The sequence below is a fragment of the Sceloporus undulatus genome, unplaced genomic scaffold (assembly GCF_019175285.1).
Source record: "Sceloporus undulatus isolate JIND9_A2432 ecotype Alabama unplaced genomic scaffold, SceUnd_v1.1 scaffold_13, whole genome shotgun sequence".
Classification (NCBI taxonomy): Eukaryota; Metazoa; Chordata; class Lepidosauria; order Squamata; family Phrynosomatidae; genus Sceloporus; species Sceloporus undulatus.
The window spans coordinates 5,259,257-5,279,413 of NW_024802935.1; the positions used below are offsets into that span (position 1 = coordinate 5,259,257).

General features: G+C 37.8%; 1 protein-coding gene across 9 annotated transcripts in view; it reads right to left on the minus strand.

Moving 5' to 3' along the window:
• Nucleotides 1–20,157, minus strand: part of LOC121917252 (HMG box transcription factor BBX-like) — a 181,072-nt gene that overhangs the window by 82,027 nt on the left and 78,888 nt on the right. For all 9 annotated transcript variants that reach the window (XM_042443031.1, XM_042443027.1, XM_042443032.1 and 6 more), the window contains 2 exons: nucleotides 5,041–5,208; nucleotides 3,306–3,548 (listed from right to left, as the gene is read on the minus strand). In XM_042443031.1, coding sequence (XP_042298965.1) covers nucleotides 3,306–3,548; nucleotides 5,041–5,199 — 402 coding nt within the window. In that variant the 5' untranslated portion in view covers nucleotides 5,200–5,208. The remainder of the gene's footprint in view (nucleotides 1–3,305; nucleotides 3,549–5,040; nucleotides 5,209–20,157) is intronic.

The window sequence follows — 20,157 nt, forward strand, 5'->3', positions numbered from 1 at the left end:
TGATATTTAAAGATAAAGGTCCAAAACACATTGTAGAAATAATTCAGTTTGAGACCACTTTAACTGCTAGGGAATTCTAGGAATTGTGGTTTTGTGAAACAATTCCCAAGATTCCTTGGCAATGAGCCAGGGCAGTTAAAATGGTCTCAAACTGAATTATTTCTACAGTGTGTTTTGGACCAAAGGCTTAGAATCATCAGACGAAAATGTGTAATATGTGACTGTCTCCCACTGGCAAAGTCTGAAAAGCCAGGAAAGGTTCCAAGATCTTTTTTGTTGGCAGATATGCTGAACGTGAGAACTAGTTTAGATGCACATTATATGGGAGCTGCACTAAGCTACATGTTATGTTTGGACAACTGTAATAAAGTTATATTATTATTAAAATGAAGCATTTCATAAAATGAAAATAAAAGTATTATTTATATGTATTTTCTTCACCACTTCTTCAAGAAGTGTGATAAAGAGGCCCAGTGCCAAGGTTATATTGCTAATTACTGCTGCTACAACCCCAAACTACAGAAAGAATAAAAATTATATACTTAATTGCATGTCTCACATACCTTCTTGGAATGAATGGTTCTATGAACATGCTTGGCTATATTGTTTCTTTTCAACAGAGAATGCAAGTCTTGCTTTCAGGAACTAAGCAAATGGTACTATAACATTATAGGCAGGGTTTTGAACACACTACTATTAGCTGTTCCTGATCTGTCATTTTTCACAGGAGTGCTATGCAACCATTATTCTTCTTCTGCTGTGAACATAGCTGAGTTATTACTTAAAAGAGGGAAAATGTATCTGGGGATTTTTAAAATTTCCATCTTGAACTAAAGTTTAATTCATCACGAGCAAAAGTTAAAGATTATGTATAATTTATAAAATTATATGTAATTCTACTTTCTAGTTATCTATTGTATTTCATTTTACTTTGCTATCAAATTAAAGAAAACCCTCTGATTATTCTCAGTTAACAAGGAATCATATTAAAGTCTGATAGATGTTATCCCATATTGCCATTCTGGATGCATCTGCAGTGCTTTGTAGTTGTGGCACCCCTAGTACAGAATGTTCTCCTTCAGAGAGGTTCACCTGATCCCAGCACTGCTATCTTTTAGATGCTAGGGGTGAGGATATTTTAATTAATTGATTTTGGGTCTTATTTACTGCTTTTGTACTGTTTAATTTGACTTAATTTAACTTACAACATGATGCTAATAAGGCAAAAAAAAAACAAAAAACAAACTGTTAGCATAGTTGTGAATAGGGATGTGACAAACATTCCTTGAAGTTTGGTAAACATAGATTTTTGTTTTCTTGAACCTGTTAAATTTCTATTTACGAGCTGAGAAATTTGTCACCTTCTCAGGCCAGGTGTGGGAATCTTCAGATGGTTTATTTGCAAATGAACTAACAGGGCAGTAACGTCCATTGGAAATTTTATGTTCTGGATGGTTTTATTGCTCTAATACTAAGCTGAGTATTTAAGCAGCAGGGAGTGCAGTTGAGCCTGTCTCTCACATAAGTTTAGCTTTGTTGTTGTTGTGTGCCTTCAAGTCATTTCTGACTTATGACAACCTTAATGCAAACTTATCACAGGGTTTTCTTGACAAGATTTGTTCAGAGGGAATTTGCCTTTGCCTTCCTCTGAAGTTGAGACAGTGCCCAAGGTCACCCAGTGGATTTTGGTGGTCTAGCCTGCCTGGTGCTTTCTGGGGCCATCTTAGATCATAAGCTCCAGGAGCTAAAGAGATTGCAAGGTGTGTGTGTGTGTGTGTGTGTACCTTCAAGTAGCACAGCTTCCACGATTCAGATGTTGTTGTACTGTAGCTCCTGGCATTTCTCAACACTGGCTACACCAGCTAGGGGATGCTGGAACTTGTAGTGCAACAATACCTGGAAGGCCATATGTTACGACCAAGTAACACAGTGGTACAAAAGTTGCTTAAAATGAGTCCCCTTTGTCTTTAAAAACAATAGCTGTATAACTGAATGGGACATCTGTATTCTCCACTGAGTTCAGGGGGGAATACATGGATTTGGACTATGCCCAATACACCCACATATTATACTAATAATACTCTTGTAAGGTAGGCCTTAAATTGTGACTTTCATAAAGCCATAGTGTAAATTTAAGTTGTATCAAGAATGGGAACCCAGATCACTCCACCTAAATGCTAATCACTACACTGAACTGTATTTTCTGTGTGTGTTCACTGATCCAAAAAGGTTGGGCATCACAGTATGCACTGGGGTGGGGTGGGGGGAGAGAATTAAAGCATGAAAATGTGTGATGCTTGTGATAGGTGTTATCTTCATATAACTATAGACAGTAGTGTCTAATTTAATAAAACATGGATGTCTGGATTCTTGTTTGATTCTTTGAAGGTCTAGATTTAAATCTGTAAAACTGCAGTGTTTAAATAGCTTACTGAAAGAGCATTCTATTTTAGTTTTTAGCTGAATCTCTAGCAGCCTATTCATTGAGTCACTGATTTGCTGCACAGGTCAAATCACAAGGAGTTAAAAGGGTAACTTCCTAAACTTGGTGGTGTTTTATAATATTTTAAAAAGAAAAAGCTAGTTAGAATTTAGAGTGTATTATCAGCAAATAGCAACCCTCAAAGAATTCCTTAATTAAAATATATCCACCCTCCCGGTCTATTTCATTCAGTGGTAGTCATTTTGAATTTAAAACCTTAGAAAATAAAATAGTTCTGCTTCTGAAATAGCACATTTGCCACCCTATCATCTGGTTTTAAAATGGGAGTAGTTGTTCTCCTGAAAGTAGGAAGCTATCTTGATTTTTCTCAACCAAAACTTTGCTATTCCTACTTTTTATTTAAATAAAATTATTTAAGCTTTGAAAATTAAGAGAGAGCACATAATAAGTATTAATAATTAAGACATTTAATGTAACATATAATGGAGAACATAGCAATTATTGTATTATTGCTATAATAACAAGATTTTTTTTATTTTTCTACAAACTGGCCAAGGTTGAGCCCCACACACACACTGTATACTTTTACACAGTTTTATCTGAGCCCAAATCCTTCCTCCTTCACCAACCTCTATTCCATGACAGCCTGATTAATCCAGAATGGAGGGTGGCGGAATTCCCAGAAATGTTTGGAAAGACAAAGAAGCGGACTAATAATCATGGTAATCATAATCAAACTAATGAAGAAAGAACAGGAGGAGAAACATAGAGTACTATGGTGTTTTTAAACATAAAATACGAGCAATAAAACATATATAAGAGAAGCAACATCAAGTCTATAAGTGATAATGTCACTATATACCTCCTTGGCCATGTCTGTGTATTTTTGTTTTTCTTTAGGGTCTAGAACAGACCACCAGTCTGCCAGTATCTTGGTAGCGCCACGGTTGTCCAGACGGGGGTGTTCTTGCCGTACAAGGGAGCGGTGACGTTTGCAAAAGAGAAGGAATGCATTCATTGGCCTGCGAGCTCGTTGCTCTGAAGATTCTTCATCTTCTGTTTCATCTGCATCGTGCTCAAGACCATCAGTGCTAAGAAGATGGACCTATTTACATATACAGAGAATGTCACTGACAAGTACTTCTTGTCACACCCACTAGCTAATCATTCCAAAATCTAAATTGAGATTCAGCATAAAACTTGCAAATACTCTGTATTTGGAGTGGTTTGTTTAGTAGAATCTTTGAGCACATCAATCATCACTTAAACTCAGAAACAACCAGGCACAGGAAAAATGACAGATTCTATTGAGAAAATGATCTACCAATATACAAGAATTAGTTAAACAAATCAGGCCACATCGAGTGCCCTACCCTGCAAAAGTCTCCTTCTGTCTTCCTCATTCTCATACATGTGAGCATATGCACACAAACTCAAATTAATGTCCTTCCATTAGTTGATATAAATTTACCTGTTTGGAATGGCTTTTGGGACATGGCTTTATGGATCTGTACTAATTTGTGTTTAAACTTGCCATAATCAAGTGGCTTTATTTCCTTTCCAGGATGTACACCTGTAGTTTGTTTATTTCAGTTTATTAGTGTTTGTAGCCTTGAGCAATGAAGGAAGGTATTAAATAAACAAGGTATTAAATAAACAGAAGGAATTTAAAAATAAAAAGCAATATAAATTATGTTAATTTCCACAAAATATAATTAACTTTTGAGGTTTGCTGCAGAGATGTATGGCATTGGCTACTAACTAATATGGCCTGAACAGGGTATCAAACAAATGCATAGAACAAAGATCTTACCTATAGTTCTACCTGTACCAAGATTGGCAAGTTCTCAGGTATGAGGATTACACGCCTTCCACAGGAAAGTCATCACCCCTATATATTTTTAAAAAAATGAAAAGGTACCCCTAGACTCTCTAGTGACCATGGAGAGTAGACATTCACCAGGTTTTGGGCTGCTCTGGCTATTTCAAACCAAGAAGTCATTTGCCACCTGGAAGTCAATTCCATTGTGTGTGTGTAGGGGGGGAGGGGAGTCCCTCCAGGTTTTCAATAGCTGTAGGATGGAAGAAAAGTCTGCAAAATTATCTATCATGGTCCTTTAAGAGTAGATGGGACTTATTCAATTGATTTTAGCCATTGGTAGTAGTGGGGCTACAGTTATTGTTCCTGAGGGTCTACATGCAGACTGTGAATCGCTGTTGCCTACCCTAGTATACCACTATGATAACTAGGGTCTTCCATGATGATAAGAAACATGCCTCTGAATACCAGCTTCTGCATAGCTAAATGGGAGCTTTCATGATCTGCTTGTGGATGTTTCAAACATCTGGCTGGCTAGTGCTAAAAAGAAGATGCTGGACTGCAAAGACACAGAGCATGAGCCACCTTATTTCATCCTTAAGGCACTATACAACTGTATAGATTAGAAAAACCTTTTGCATATGCCACTGCTTTGTTACCTAGGTTTTAGAAAAGCCTTTTGTAATTCATGGACTTGATAGCCACAAGTGCTTTGGAAAGGCTTGTAGAGCACACAATTTTCTAGAAGATATCATACTTTTTGATGTGATACCTCTACCTTAATATCTTCTTCTTCCTCGTCTTCCTCCTCCTCTTCAGAAAAGTCAATAATCTTCTTTGCAAGTAGCGGATGCCACTGAAGACACTTTCTCTTTGGTCGCTTTCCAGTCCCCTCTCCGTCTGTTGAATGGTCTTTATTCCTACTGCTGCCTTTCATTACTGTGACCTGGGGGGGGGGGGGGGGGACAGAGAATTACTAAACATTTAAAACTGCTTGTATTAAAAACACATATATTTCTGACCAATTTCCCAAGTAATATCTGTAAGTGATGCTTTTAATCTGTATCCTCAATAGACAGTAGCATAGCAATAACATTTCTATTTCTATACCACTTAATAGTGATCTCAGCACTCTTTAAGCGGTTTACAATCTGTAAAGTAACTATCCCCAATAAGCTGGGTTCCCATTTTACCAACCTACGAAAGGATGGAAGGCTGAGTCAACCTAGGATCCCTCGGATCAATCTCACAACATTGTGGCTGCAATACAGTACTGGCATTTAACCACTGTGCCACCAGGGCTCCATTTTCAGTATGCCACAAAAAAGATACTGAAAGATGAAATTCTACTATGATGTATGAATGGATAAATCCTGCAGGCCACAGTATGCTTCTATGTTAGTAGATATATATAAGGTAGATAGTATAGCAACCCCCCGTCTTGTGCCCTCCTAAGCTCTCCATTTTTAAAAATGTTTTGTTCACAGGCAACTTTTTTTTACTCCAAACAGCCCTGAACCTCTACGCTTCATTATGACCTCTAACCATTTCTCCCCCATCATCTAAAAACCCACCAAATGCAACTGGAAATTAAGTCACATTACTTCCAATTGTGGAAGGAAGACCAGCGCCTCCTCTGGGGAGGCACAGGGGGGAAATATCCTCCACACCCTTTGCAGCTGCACTTCCTGGACTAGATGAAAGGTGTTTGCACTATAGTTTTATTCAAAGGAATATTCAAATTTCAGCCAGCTACAAAGGAAATGAAAGTTCTCTGAAAGATATATGTCAAACTTTACAATGTTACCTTTCAGTTATTTCTTGGAGAGCTAGACCAGAAACTCCCTTTTTTGTTGTTTTGCAAATAACACTGTCTTGTTATTTAAAGTGGAAATGGCTTTTGTCAGATAATGGCATGTGATAGTTTGGTTTGGATTCATACATTAAGAAGTATAGCAAATGCCACTTTATGCAACACAGGAATTGGGACACTCATTCTCAGTAAAAATCTAACACTTTAATATTGCATGTAAACAACAAAATAAATATTTTAATATTTGGCATTTCTAATTTATTTATACTGTTTCACAGATGACACCTGTGCACAGCTGATTGTTATTTTTGTTACTTTTTTGGCTGTTGTAATTCATCCCTGTGGAGCAAAGAGCCTCAGTACCTACTGACCTTGTTAATGGCATTAGGGAAATCACAGTCCATGTCCCCTCAGGACCTTTGGCATTAGATATCAACATATGATTTAAGACATGAACAACTGATTAAGTATTCCTGCAAAAACTTTCAGCAAAGATACATAACAGAGCTCGTTCAGAAAAAACGGGTCACGAAGCAATGTGTATGTGCCTTCTAGTCACCTGTCAACTTATGGTTATTCCATTAACTTCATAGGGTTTCCTTAGGCAAGGAATGCTCAGAGGTGGTTTTGCCAGTTCCTTAGCACCATGAATTTGGGAAGTTGGTGCTTTCATAAATGAGTATTAGAAAACTCATTTTTAAACTCTCAGATAGAAACAAGGAAAACACTTTCTCGCTTCTGTTGCCTAGGAACTGTCTCCACCTTGTACTACCACCTTTATTTTTGTATCATTTAATTGCCTATGCAATTTTAATTGAAAGCCTTTTGACATATTAACATTATATTACCATAAAACTATTAATTATCTGTAGCACATACTGTGTCTTTTAAAACTGTCTGTTTAGCCTATAAGCCGGATTTGTGTGTATGCAAGTGCATGCATTCATGCCTTTCTCAAAAATAAGAAAAAAAAGCACACCTGATTAGTAAAATGGTAAGTCTAACAGTAATATAATTTTTCAGTTTGTCAGTGTTAACACAGTTAACACTGGCTAACCTCTGGGTACTTCTTTGAATACTCTGGTTTTCTATCAAATTCAAAATCATAAAAGTAGATTTGCACAAAGACTCTGCCTTCTGGAATGCCCTGAAAGTTCCCCTCCCACAATCTTTCAACACATTGGATCAGATTTTGAGGGGGCAACAGGGAGTAGAGGAATGTCCCCTTCCTATTCTGCTAACTGAAGCTGTTAAGAGGACAAAACAATTAGATTTATCAAAGGCCTATCTTGTTTATGCTTGGGCTCATACAGTGACCAGCCAGTTGCTTCTAGATACCACAAGAAGGGCAACGGCATTCCTCCGCTTGTGTTTTCCAGCAGCTGTGTACAGAGGCTGGATAGAGGTAATACAAAACCTCTATGGACGTTATCAGACAAGGGAAATTGGAAGTATAATCCAATGGCAATCTGAACGCAATCATGGGGTTTAACGTTATTGTGTGATAGACTACCACATGCAATTTTGGGCAATGGGAAGTCAGTCCGAGCGCAATCATGGGGTTTCACATTATTGCGTGAGAGGTGATCACACGCAAATTCGGACAATGGCATGCTAATTTCGGGCAATGGGAAGCCAGTTTGAACGCAATTCGCATTAATGTAAATTCGCTGAACTAGCGAATTCACGTAAATGCGTTCTGGCCCCACTTTCTTTTCATTCAAAATTAAGAGAAATTCCTCACGTGTGATAAACTCCTATGACTACTAGTAACTGAAAACTTTGTCTTCCATTAATTTGTCCCATTCCCCTTAAGTCTGGATACAGTGATGGCCATCACTACATCTTCAGGTAGCAGATTTTAGTTATGTATGTATTGTATGAAAAAGAAGTCCCTTTTACTTGTCTCAAATCTCCTACCACACAAGCATCAGAGAATTAAAACATTCCATATACCGTAGCTTATTTGCAATTTATCATCCTTGTATTTTGCTGTCATCCAATGCGCCAGCTGCACTCCTACCAAGTTTTCAGTGTCTAGAGCATTTAAAGTACTCCTTACTGTTGGTCTTGATGTTATTAGCAATAGATCCTCAAAATCTCCCTTTGCCTCATGTATTTTCCGCTTACAGTTCATTGTGCAATTTGTGCTCCTTTTTGTTTTTCTCATTTGGGCATGACTTCCAGTTCCGGAAAGTCTGTCCTAATATTTTTCCAGTCAATGCTTGTTAACAAGACTGTACTACTTTTCTTGGCCTTCAGTACAATCTCCACTTGAGCCTCCATTATTGTACTTTTGTGAAACACCAAAAGATTTTCAAAAATATTTGAACCTTCCTTTACATATGTTTTTTACAACCTCTCTCATTTTAGAGAGGCCTCCTCTTTGCAGTCAATCATGTTGGTGTTTGAGTCACATTTCCATACACTTACAAACAAAAATTTACAGCAATTAAGTCACTATGTCCAGTTGGTTAAACAGTGCTCATATTTTGCACTAAGTTCTGGCCAGCAGCACTTTCGAGTAAGTCCAGGATAAGTTTGCTTTAAGGTCACTTTCAGTGAGAAACTACTTGAAGGCACATCACTACTAGTCAGTTCAGTGATTAGCTGTTCAATTATGAAGTTACAGAGAGTACTAAAATGTGCAACTTTGTTGTACTGAGATTATGCATGTAATCAATCTATGTACAGATAGCTGATGTTACCCTTTAGCTACAATGCTTCCTTCTTTGGATGCCTCTTTGGCTTTGCTTTTCAACTCAAGAATAGCAAGACTGTCAACATTTTGGTCAGGAGAACATCACATTTATTCTTATCTGTCCTGAATCTCCAATCATTCAGCCTTCATATTTAGAGAGAGGAATAGGCTGACTATATTTTAGTAAGACAAAAAAGGGACAATGCGATGGTAAAAACATGATAGGGTTATGTAATATTCCATATTCATGAAAAAAGGAGAATAGTAACAGAAATTTTATTATGTGAACTTACTGAGCTAATTTTTCTTCAGTGACAGAACAGATACAAAAATTTAGGTAGATATAGAGCAGAACTGTATTTCACCACAACTATACCATAAATAGTCCTCCAATGAAGTAATCTTACACAGCAAATTTCAGTCTTTCAACAGTTTCTCACATTCCATGACACATTTTTTTTTTGACAACCACAGGAATCTTCAAACCATTTTTGCAATGTAACATGACATTTTTTTTAATGAAAATGGGACTAAATTGACATTTATACTAAAATGATGGGACAGTCTGAAGTTATGAAAAAATGGTACTGACCAGTTTAAACAGTACATATGGCCAGCCTAGGGAGGAAGAATAAATTCTCCTTGTTCACTTTCTCTACATCATGCTTAATTTTATACCCTTGATTACGTCTTCACTTCCTCTAATTTTCTCCATACTACAGTGTCACAAGCATTGCAACCTTTCCTCATTCATAGGTTGCTTCAGCTGATTGACAATTTTGGTTTCTCCTTTTTTGAACCAGAACCAGTTCCAGTTCTGAAGTATTTTCCTTCAAGCCTGCAGTGACCACTGTATTCCAAGGGTTCTCATACTACAGATGTGTTTAACTGCATTACGATATTGGCAGTGTTTCTTTAATTATCTTTTCTAATTATGATTAACATGGAATTCCCCCCCCCTTCCCCTTAGTACTTTGTCAACATTGCCGTTAAAACCACTCACAACAACCTCATGTTCTCTTTCTTGGCCAGTCAGGTCCTATCAGTGTATATGTTAAATTTATTATTATTATTTTATTCTGCTGTCTATCACTTTACACTTCTGCTGTACAGGTATCTGACTTCTCGTTTTAATGTTTTTCACTCTCCCCTGGATTGGTGCAATCCTCTTGGGGCACTTTGTAATCCATTTTTGTTCTAAACATTGTAAGTAATTTGGTAGAATTGGCAAATTTGGCTACTGCTAACCCCAAATATTTATGAACAGATTAAAAGGCACCCATCTCACTTTGGAGAAGTCCGCTATTTACATCCCTCTGTTTAGAGTACAGTATTGCTTATTCTTATTCCTGTTCTTTAAACAGATCCAGTCATTACAGAACTTCTCATCGTATGAATCAATGCCTTCTGTATTTACTTTTTTGTGTCTCAGTGGCTCTTAATCAGCAGCTATGACTTCAGGGAACTATGGCCCTATACAGACCGCCAAAATAAAGCCGCTTCGGGTCACTTTGGAAGTATGCTCTTTAAATGATGCATGCGTCCTAAGAGTCCAAAAGCTGCGCCAAAGCCACGCTCCATTCCTTAGGACGGTATTGTGGCTTTGGCACGACTTCCGGACTCTTTGGACGCAAGCAACATTTAAACAGCATACCTCCAAAGTGTCCCGAAGCAGCTTTATTTTGGCCTGTCTGTATGGGGCCTAACTTACTCCCTGAGAGCTGAGAGCAAATTGCAGGTAAGTCATATGTATAACAGCTAGTGTAATAAACTGGATAGCTCACACACTAGTACCTTTCTACCTGCATATTTTTTTTAAAAAAAAACTATGGTTCCATTTGTTTACCAGAAAAACTAAGACCTTGCCTACATGGGTGTTTTACCCTTAATTTCCCACTGGCTCACTGCATCCTGCTTACAGGATGCAGGGCCAAAACCCTAAATCGGGTCCAGACTGTCTTCATGGCACCCACACCTGATCTAAGGCTTTCTTAACCATATTTCAAAAATGCACCTTTTGCTGTGAGTTTTTGAAGGTTTTCAATAATTACAGGTGGCTGCCTTTTCATTTGTGGTCCTTTTTCATTGCCTAGTGCTGCTACTGTGGACACAAGTCACTCGGAGACAAGAATGAGGTGCCTAGCATTGATAGTATGGCTGGGTACATCATTCCTACCTCAGCAGAACTGCCATGTGACTATGTGGGAAAGTAGCCACCCATGGTCACTGGGGAAGAGAGCCCAAGATAAAGAGTGAATTCAGGGGAATTCTAGGGCCAGAATGCACCAGGGGCAAGTATAGACAAGCCTAAGACATCTAACCACAGAAGCTTGGGAAGGGAACTGTACTCTGTTGCTAAACGTGCATGGATGTTAAATGTTTGCTTCACTTTCTTTCACTTGATGTTTTGCACTGGGGCTGCAATGAGTCATCACTGGGACAAAACAAGGAACTTGCATTAGTCCAAAATTATAATAGCCAATAAAATTGGTTCAGTAACTGAAAGGAAATTGTTTTAGGGGCTCTGGTTCGGATCTAAATATTTGGGGGTTAATTAACTGAAGGCAAACTAATGTGAAGGCTTTGATGTCTGGAGCCCATTCTTACTCAGATACTGTTCCATTGGTGTAATTTCCAACATCTGATATGAATACTACTATTGAAGATGGAAACACCCATTAGTTATGACAACTAAAGAAAGGGTCAAGGAGGTAGGAACTTTGTATGGGAGAACAGATGGAAATGTGTAGCAGGAGTGGTTTAAGGAGTGAGACTAATCACACCCACATTTTTTGGAGGAACAGTTTCCCCAGTAGGTACACTATAATAAGAATATGCTGACTAAGACTAACTTTGTAGAACATCTCTGTATCCTTATTACAGTTGCCATGTGAAAACAGATAGGAGATGAGATGCAACAGAGATATTTGATGACTGCCCTCCAAGTGAACCACCCTTCACAATGTGGAGACCTTCCATACAGATCCAACACAATCTGTTCAGTGACAGATTGTCATACATTATGGCCAGATGAGAGTACAGCTAAAGAACCTAACCTCATCTTCTAGAAAGTCTGTCAGTGTCAAGATGTGTGCTTCTATTCTTGGATTTGTTTCATACAGCACAAGTTTACAATCAGATCCCTAGATATTTTTTTTTCTTTTCTCATATGTTGTGGAATGAAAAGATGTGCACGACTGGAAAGAGTTGAAAGAACAGTAAGATACTAAGGACATTTTTGGGGACAAGGCAGGTACCCAGAATACAGATGAAAAGGAAATATCAAAAATCAAATATAGAATACTATGATCACAGCACAGCCAGATTACTTCGCTATGGACTGGATATTTATCACTTGACAAATAGCTTAGCCCCCATGTTTTATTTATGTTTATACTCACACTTCTGTTGTCAATATAGCAGTTGTTATAAAATATCCAACTATTCTGAAGGAATATTGAATGGTTTGAAGAGAAATGTTTAAGAACTAGAGTGCAATTTGTGTGTGTGCATGCACACACACAAGCAGGCACACATTCTGAACTTGTTACTATTTTGCAACCAACTAGAACTGGCACCATTCTGTTACCCACAGCTTTAATAGGATTAAGACAATCTTCAAGGAATATAAGTAATCCCCCAGCATGATTCTAAGCACTCTATTGTACTTGAGAATTTTCCAGAATGACATGGTGCTTAAAACCAAGTGGAAATGGAAATTTAATAGTACTCCTCAAATCCAAAAGGAAGATATTTACAATGACATCGTCTTTATTTGATACTCTCTGCCTTATGAATGACTGTTTATGTTTGTCTCCAGGTTGATTGAATGTGAATTACCCAATTATCCAATTAACTGAGTAAAATATTTTACTCCACTTCATTGAATGGGCAAAATATGCAGATTATATTTTCTGAAATTTATTTAGTTCATTAGTTTTATAAAAATGTGATTTATGTTGCCCTTACAGTTCAGTATCTAGAGTGTTTTAATAAGGCAGTTCAATCAAAAGGAGGTAAATGCCTGCAATATGAACTTAAGCTCTATTCAATATAGAATTATATCCATTTTTCTCACTACGGTTATGACAGAATGGAGGGGAAAGGATTTCACTAATGTACAAACTTTAATTCAGGAGAGAGATAGGTTAAATGATGTGTTATGATGGCAAACTAGAATTTATTCATAGGTATTAATATGAGTAATCTATTTCCCTTTTTAACTTCTTGATTTTTTACTGTTCCCTACCATACACTGTCAGTAATAAATAAGCAGGTTTCTCAGTTGTAAGCAAGCATAAATTATCATACTTTGACTATAACGTCTGTTCACATATATTTTGTCAGAATCATTCCCCTTCTTCATTTCCAGATTACTTGCTACCCATCCTAAACCCTCTATAATGCCTTCCTAAAACCATCCAAATCCTTGGGGTTTTTTTTGTTTGTTTGTTTGTTTGTTTTTTTACTTTTTATGTAATGGTGTTTTTTTTTTACTTTTTCAGTTATGCCTTTTAATCTTTACCACATCTTACTTTCTGTTGTTGTTTCCTGTTACTTCTCTGTCCACAGCTTCCATGTGTGAGCAACTGTGCTTCAACTAAATTATTCTATGTGAAGGCTTTCACAGCAGAATCCAGATTTTTTTTGTTGGGTTTTTGGGCTATGTGGCTGTGTTCTGGAAGAGTTTATTACTGATGCTGGTAAAACATCAGGAATAAACACTTCCAGAACACAGCAACATAGCCCGAAAACCCCACAAAAACTATAAAATCTGCTTAATAATTGTTACTAAGTACAAGAAGAAAGAATGACTGACTTATTCAGTGAGCTTCATGCAAGTGAGAAACTGAACTCAAGTCTTGAGCCAAACTAGAACTGCAGAAATAATCCAGGTTGACACCACATTAGCTTCCATGGCTCAATGCTGGGATTCTGGGATTTTTAGTTCTGTGAGACATTTAGCCTTCTCTGTCAGTGAGTGCTGGTGCTACAACGAACTACAAATCCCAAAATTCCATATCATTGAGCCATGGCAGTTAAAGAGATGTCAACCTGGATTATTTCTGCAGCCTACTGGTAAGCCTCTAAACATTGTAGCACACATGACACAACATGGGATTTACACCTGAATAGAACCTTATGCAATCTATTATGCCTTTATTGAGTATATGTGTTATCAGCCAAAGTACATGACATCCAAAAAAACCTGTTATGTTTAAATTCTGCCTCTCCTCCAGGGGAGGGTAAGACAGTGAACTCTCCCCCTCCAATTTATGCTCATAACAGTATAAATCAGGCTGATAGAGTCATGTCATCCAGAAAGTTTTAAGTCTGAGTGGGAACTAAACACTTTATTTTCATTCTCTCATTCTAGTATCTAAATATGACATCTTATTGACTCTCTGAATTTGTTTTTGTTATTTTAATTTTGCCACAAGAACAGGGATGAGGAGGGATGTGTTGCTTCTCAGATGACAGTGGGCTACAACTCCTTCATCCCTCAATATTGGCTTTACTGGTTTAGATAGGTATGAGGTACAGTTCAGCAACATCTGGATGGGTTCACTTTCCCAACTCTTAATCCAGGGACACTAGGATAAAATTCACAGTGGGCAAACTCACTGTCTTTTCCCCAGCTTCTCTCCCTCCACCTCCAAGCCGTCAAGAATCCTACTATGTCACAAGACTGCATCATTTTATGGGACTACAGAGGCAGGGGAAGAGAAGAACAGCACCTCTGCCTCAAGACATTCCTGTCAGGATGAAGCTAAGTCATGGCTTCCAAAGCTGCAGGAAAAGATGACTGCCAGCTTCTGGGCAAAGTGTTTGTCCAACTCAATTTCCTCCCATTGAGTCTACAGGCAGGGAAAGGGAGACTTAGGTCCAAAACACAATGCACAAATAATCCAGTTTGAGACAGCTTTAACTGCCCTGTTTGAGTGCTAAGGAATCCTGGGAGTTACAGTTTATTGTGGCACCAGAGCTCTCTGAAAGAGAAGGCTAAATGTCTCACAAAACTACAGTTCCAGAATTCCCTAACATTGAGCCAGGGCAGTTAAAGCGGTCTCAAACTGTATTATTTCTGCAGTGTGTTTTGGACCTTAGTCTTGGGTCTTAGGAAGCAGCACTGATGTGCTCTTGTTATATAGAATCTGAATTAACCAGATGGATTTTGCTAAGAATATGAAACAATGTCAGCTCTATGCAATCTATCACTTGACTTTAAAAAAGGCATGTATATAAGAAAATATAAATTACTCTAATACATGCAAATGACAAAAGAAGAAAAACTTGCACAGTAATAGCAGAATTCCTATACTTGCTCCAACTCATAAGTCTGAAAGGACTTGATCAGATTTATCAGCCATTTTGATATGCTGACTGAGAGGAAATTAGAAGCAACATATTCCCCCTGGAATCTTTTTAAAGATCAAGGAACTGTCAAGGGCATACATAATAAGTAATATACACAAGGATGAAAAGAAAAACTTTACTAACATACAAAAGTATGGATAATATTCTCTAAACTAAACTAAACAAACATTGTTTATTAAATGTTTAAGATTCCTGCATTACTTATATCAGAAGTATGTAAGTCATATTTTGCAAAACTAGGGTTTTTTGTTGTTGTTGCTTTTGTTTCATACTCTTCTTACACTGGAAGATATCAATAAAACGAGGCAGATATTATAATAAACTAAGCACTGTGAAACATCACCAGAGGATTAGTCTAGGACAGACACTCTCTAAAGTTGTCAAAAGAGAGTTCCAGGGTGAAATGTGACAGAATTCTTTAAAAATATACAGATTATACTTGACACTTGAAATTATACCAGTGACTATCAAGCAGATGAATTATGTACTTCTGCACTTATCTGCTGACACAAGCACAAAACAATTCCATAAAAATAAATACAGAGTTTATCCATTAGTGACAACAGTATGCAGACTGAAACACTAACACTGGATTTTATCCAGCACCACAAGTAGACTTCCTTTTGCTATATTGCCCAGTTCATCTCCATGTGGTCCCCAATGTGTTCCATAGGACCACCATTCTTCAAGAGGACTACCAGGTGGCACTCTGCTGAGAAGTGACCTAGAACCTGGTTACAATGAGGAAGGGACTGATTGGAGGCAAAAGTAGTAAGGGATGGTGTGACCAATGCAGTGATACTGTACTTAAGTATCTTCCAAAAAGACTGGGAGAAATAATGTGCTAGTAGCAAAATGCAAGATCTCTGAGCTGTCCATCTTTTGGATTGATGATTTGACATGTGGTTTCCCTTGCTGTTTTGATTAGTGGGGAAAAGAGATATTTAAACTTTAGATAGCTTAGAATTTTAATTGGGTTCTTGGCTCTTGGATAACTGGGTTATAGAATTTTAACCTATGAAATATGAAAGGAAAAAAGCTCATTTACTTGGCACTAATTACTGGTCAGATAGTGAATCAATTCTGTACTATTTCACAGCAGAGAGCTAGTAATGAGCATTTCTAACTTTCACAGAATTAGTGGTCTAATGGGGAACATGCTGTGAGCAAATGGAATACAATTTGCTAGCAGAGATTTACTATAAATTGTACTGCCACAAGTAACTAACAGCTGAGCAAAACTCTCCCTTGATTTTTCCCCCCTCCTCCAAGTCTTGTTTCTCATTTCCACAGACAGGGTATTATTGCTTTCACTCCTCTTAACAAATGAAAGTCAAAAAGGGTGATTTGTTCACTTGATATTCCAATGGACCTTTCATAAAGGATGAAACATCTCAGTAGGTGATCAAATAATCCCAATCTTAGGAGCTGCTACCGAATTCTCTATGCGCTATTTTCATGAACTGCATTTAATTTTCATTCCAACTTAACAGCTCAGAATAGCATAATGGGATTTCCAGATAAATTCCACTCCAGATAGTTACCAAGGCCACAAGTATATGCCACCAATTTTTATTTATTTATTTTTGTCTTCTAAATAACATGCTCATAAGAAAACTCTTAATTATTTAAGAATTGCCACAGAGTATTGATCAAGAGGTGCTCATTTCTGGAATATGCCCACTAAGGGTGACATGGACCCTGAAAAGCTGTGAGGCCAAAAAAGAAAGACAGACATTTGAAATAAAATCCACAAAGTTAATGCAAAGGAAGTTTGTAATAAATTTCACTGTTGTACTGAAAGAAAACTCAAATATTGCTTAATGTCACCCAGTGTTTAGGTTTGTTTGTAAGTAGTTTCTAATGTGCTTTTAATTACAGCATATTTTACATTCTTGTTAAAGATACAGAATTAGATCCATTCATGCTTTGGAGGATTTATTTTACCCATGACAAAGAGACAGCCAGACTATCCATTCTGTTAATTTATTCTTATATGGGTATTGTAAGGCTAACTTGATAAAAGAGGTAATTAAAAACAGAAACTAGGCTTTGAGCTACAATCTTATACATGCACACATTAAGAGTAACTCCTACTGAACTCCACAGGACTTACTCTTCAGGAGATAAATAGGAATGTACTATTTGGCCTGAAAGAAATTAATTCAGTGTGCTGGACATGTCAGTACACCTCATTATTGTCAGCATACCCTGCACCCATCCTGCTGGATATAGGGTTTCATAATTATTATCTAGCATCAGGTATATTTTGAGAGGTCATGATGACCTGTGAAGACTAGGAAGTTACACATGTAAGGAGTCGTGCTAAGAACATGTGGGAGAACTAGATAGGACTAAAACAAACACTAAATGGGTATGCTGGTCACTCCCCCCGACTCTTTGCATTTCCTTTTGCAATGGAGACAAAGGAAGTCCTATCACAAAAATACTCAAAGACCATAACTGCCACCTGACCTCATGCTGTGTCACTATTCACCCTTCCTGTCCAATTTTCCAATGATTGACTTCAAACTGAACCAATGTTTTATCACTCTGGAGTTAAAGGCACCAGCCGATCCAGCACCTTTTGTCAATTGCATTGGAAAATTACGAAAGCCGTTGTTACACCATGTGGTAACATCAAGCACTCCTTGAGGGGTATGAAATAGAATATAAAATAGAATAGGAAATAGAATATAAATACATTTCTTTCTGCTAGACATTTATGGTTCATAAGCCTGCACTGGTTTTGTATGTTTGTACACACTCTTTCACATTTCTAAGTAAAAACCCTTCTATTCAATGAAACTGAAGTCTCTCTGCTCTTACTTCTGGTATACACAGGTGAAAAGATCTCCAAAGTTACCCTCCTCTTGCAGGCCTTCTTTTGAGTTGTAATTTCAAGAAGACACTGCCACTGCTGGTGGGAACTCCCATACCCCCACCTTTTAGGGCAGTATTTCTCAAATAGTGGGGCGTGCCCCACAGGAGGGGTGCGAGGCTCTGTAAAGGGGGGCGAGAAGCTCCGTAAAGGGGGGCTCGTTTGACCTTGGCAAATACTATTTACAGTCGTGCGGGGGGCGCAAAATGTTTTCTTCTTCCTAGGGGGGCAAGATGGAAAATAATTGAGAAGCACTGTTTTAGGGTAACATTGTAACGAACAGTTTTCATGTAAGCAATGACTTCAAGCTTGAATCTGTGTAAAAATTGTGACACTTATATCAATCATGGTATATAGTACACAGGGAAATCAAGCCATCACATCTCCATTAAGAAAAACAAACAGAACTTAGGAGCACAGTCACTATCCAGGAAAAGTCCATTTCTCAGTGAAAAATATCAATTAGTATGACTGAACAAACATTTTAAAGTACAGTGGTGCCTCGGGTTACGAAATTAATTCGTTCCGCCGCGGCGTTCGTAACCCGATTTTTTTTGTAACCTGAAAAAGCCATAGGCGCTAGTGCTGGAAAGCCGCGTTTCGTGCGAAAAAGCGCCAAAAATTTTTTTCGTAAGCCGAAAAAAAAAAACGTAACCCGGAACAGTTTTTTCCTATGGGATTTTTTCGTATCCCGGAAATTTCGTAAGGCGGTGCTTTCGTATCCCGGGGTACCACTGTATAGGCATACCTCCGTTAACCAAGGTGCTGACCAATAAACACCTTTTAATGGTCTTTTTACACTCTTTCCCCCTTGTCCTCTGTCTAGTGAGAATCTTTTAAGTAGCATCTGCATTTGGGACGATGGTGAAAGAATGCTGCAGAAACACAGAATTTCAGTGCAAGTTTGCAGCAGCTGGGAAATTTTGAACTGGGAACGAATGTGATTCTGTTCTAGCAAACTGTAGTTCTTTGTTGCTGTCAGGCAAGATAAACAGCAGCTACCTCCACAATCCCATATTGAGCATACAGTACTTGAACAACAAAACAGAAAGAAAGGGAGAATACAGATTGGACTGCCTCACAAGCTGCCCCTAACATGTTAAAAAAAGCACAGATGTGTATGGGGTGGCTACTAAAATGGTAATCATAAGAAAAATATGATTTTTCTGGAAAAAAGAATCCATGAGTAAATTTTGGGGGAAACTTTCAATTGTTCTCTAGTATACTCAAAATGCTTTTGTTGACTTATGCAAGGTTTACCTAATCTGATTGTTTCATTTCACATGTGCATATTGTATTGTTGGTTTTACAATTTATTTATTTAATAATAATTAATAATTTGTATTATTTATATACCGCTATTCCAAAGATCATAGCGGTGAACAGCAAGTAAGCTAATTTGCCCCCAACAGTCTGGGTTCTCATTTTAGTGACCTCAGAAGGATGCAAGCCTGAGTCGAGCTTGGGCCCTTTTGCTGGTCTTGAACTCGCAACCTTGTGGTTTTGAGTGAATGGCTGCAGTACAGGCATTTAACCACTGCGCCACCAGGGCTCCTTTTTATTGATGAAACATGTGAAACTCCTTTTTGTGGTGTAGGAACCTATCCCTATTTGTTTCATGTTATTTCTGCCTCTGCTAATAAATTTTCTGTCAAAGAAATAATGGCCAGGAACACATTTACTTGGCTAACAAAGGTAAACCTGTATTATCTCATCAGGAGGTGGATAATTTCCTCATCATTATCCCAATGGTCTACATCAGGTGTTCTCAGCCTATGTCCAAGGAACCCTTAATGAAAGAAATAAAAATGGAATGAAATTAAAGAGTGCAAACATATTCTTATATATACTGTACTCCTAAACACTATTAACTTGTAAGACACAGGGTAGGCCTCTTAGAGGCAACACCATAGAAATAAGGGCTCCCCAAGTCAAAAAGGTTGGGAACCCTTGATCTACATAATCCAGAGCATCACAGTGCAAGACAGAAACAGTAAGTGCCTTGCGACAAAAGGATCAAATTAATGCATCACAAAAAGTCCTTTCGGCTCATACCTCATCCATACAAGCCACAGTTAGTATTCACCACTGACATGATTTCAGTTCTATGACTTGAAACTAT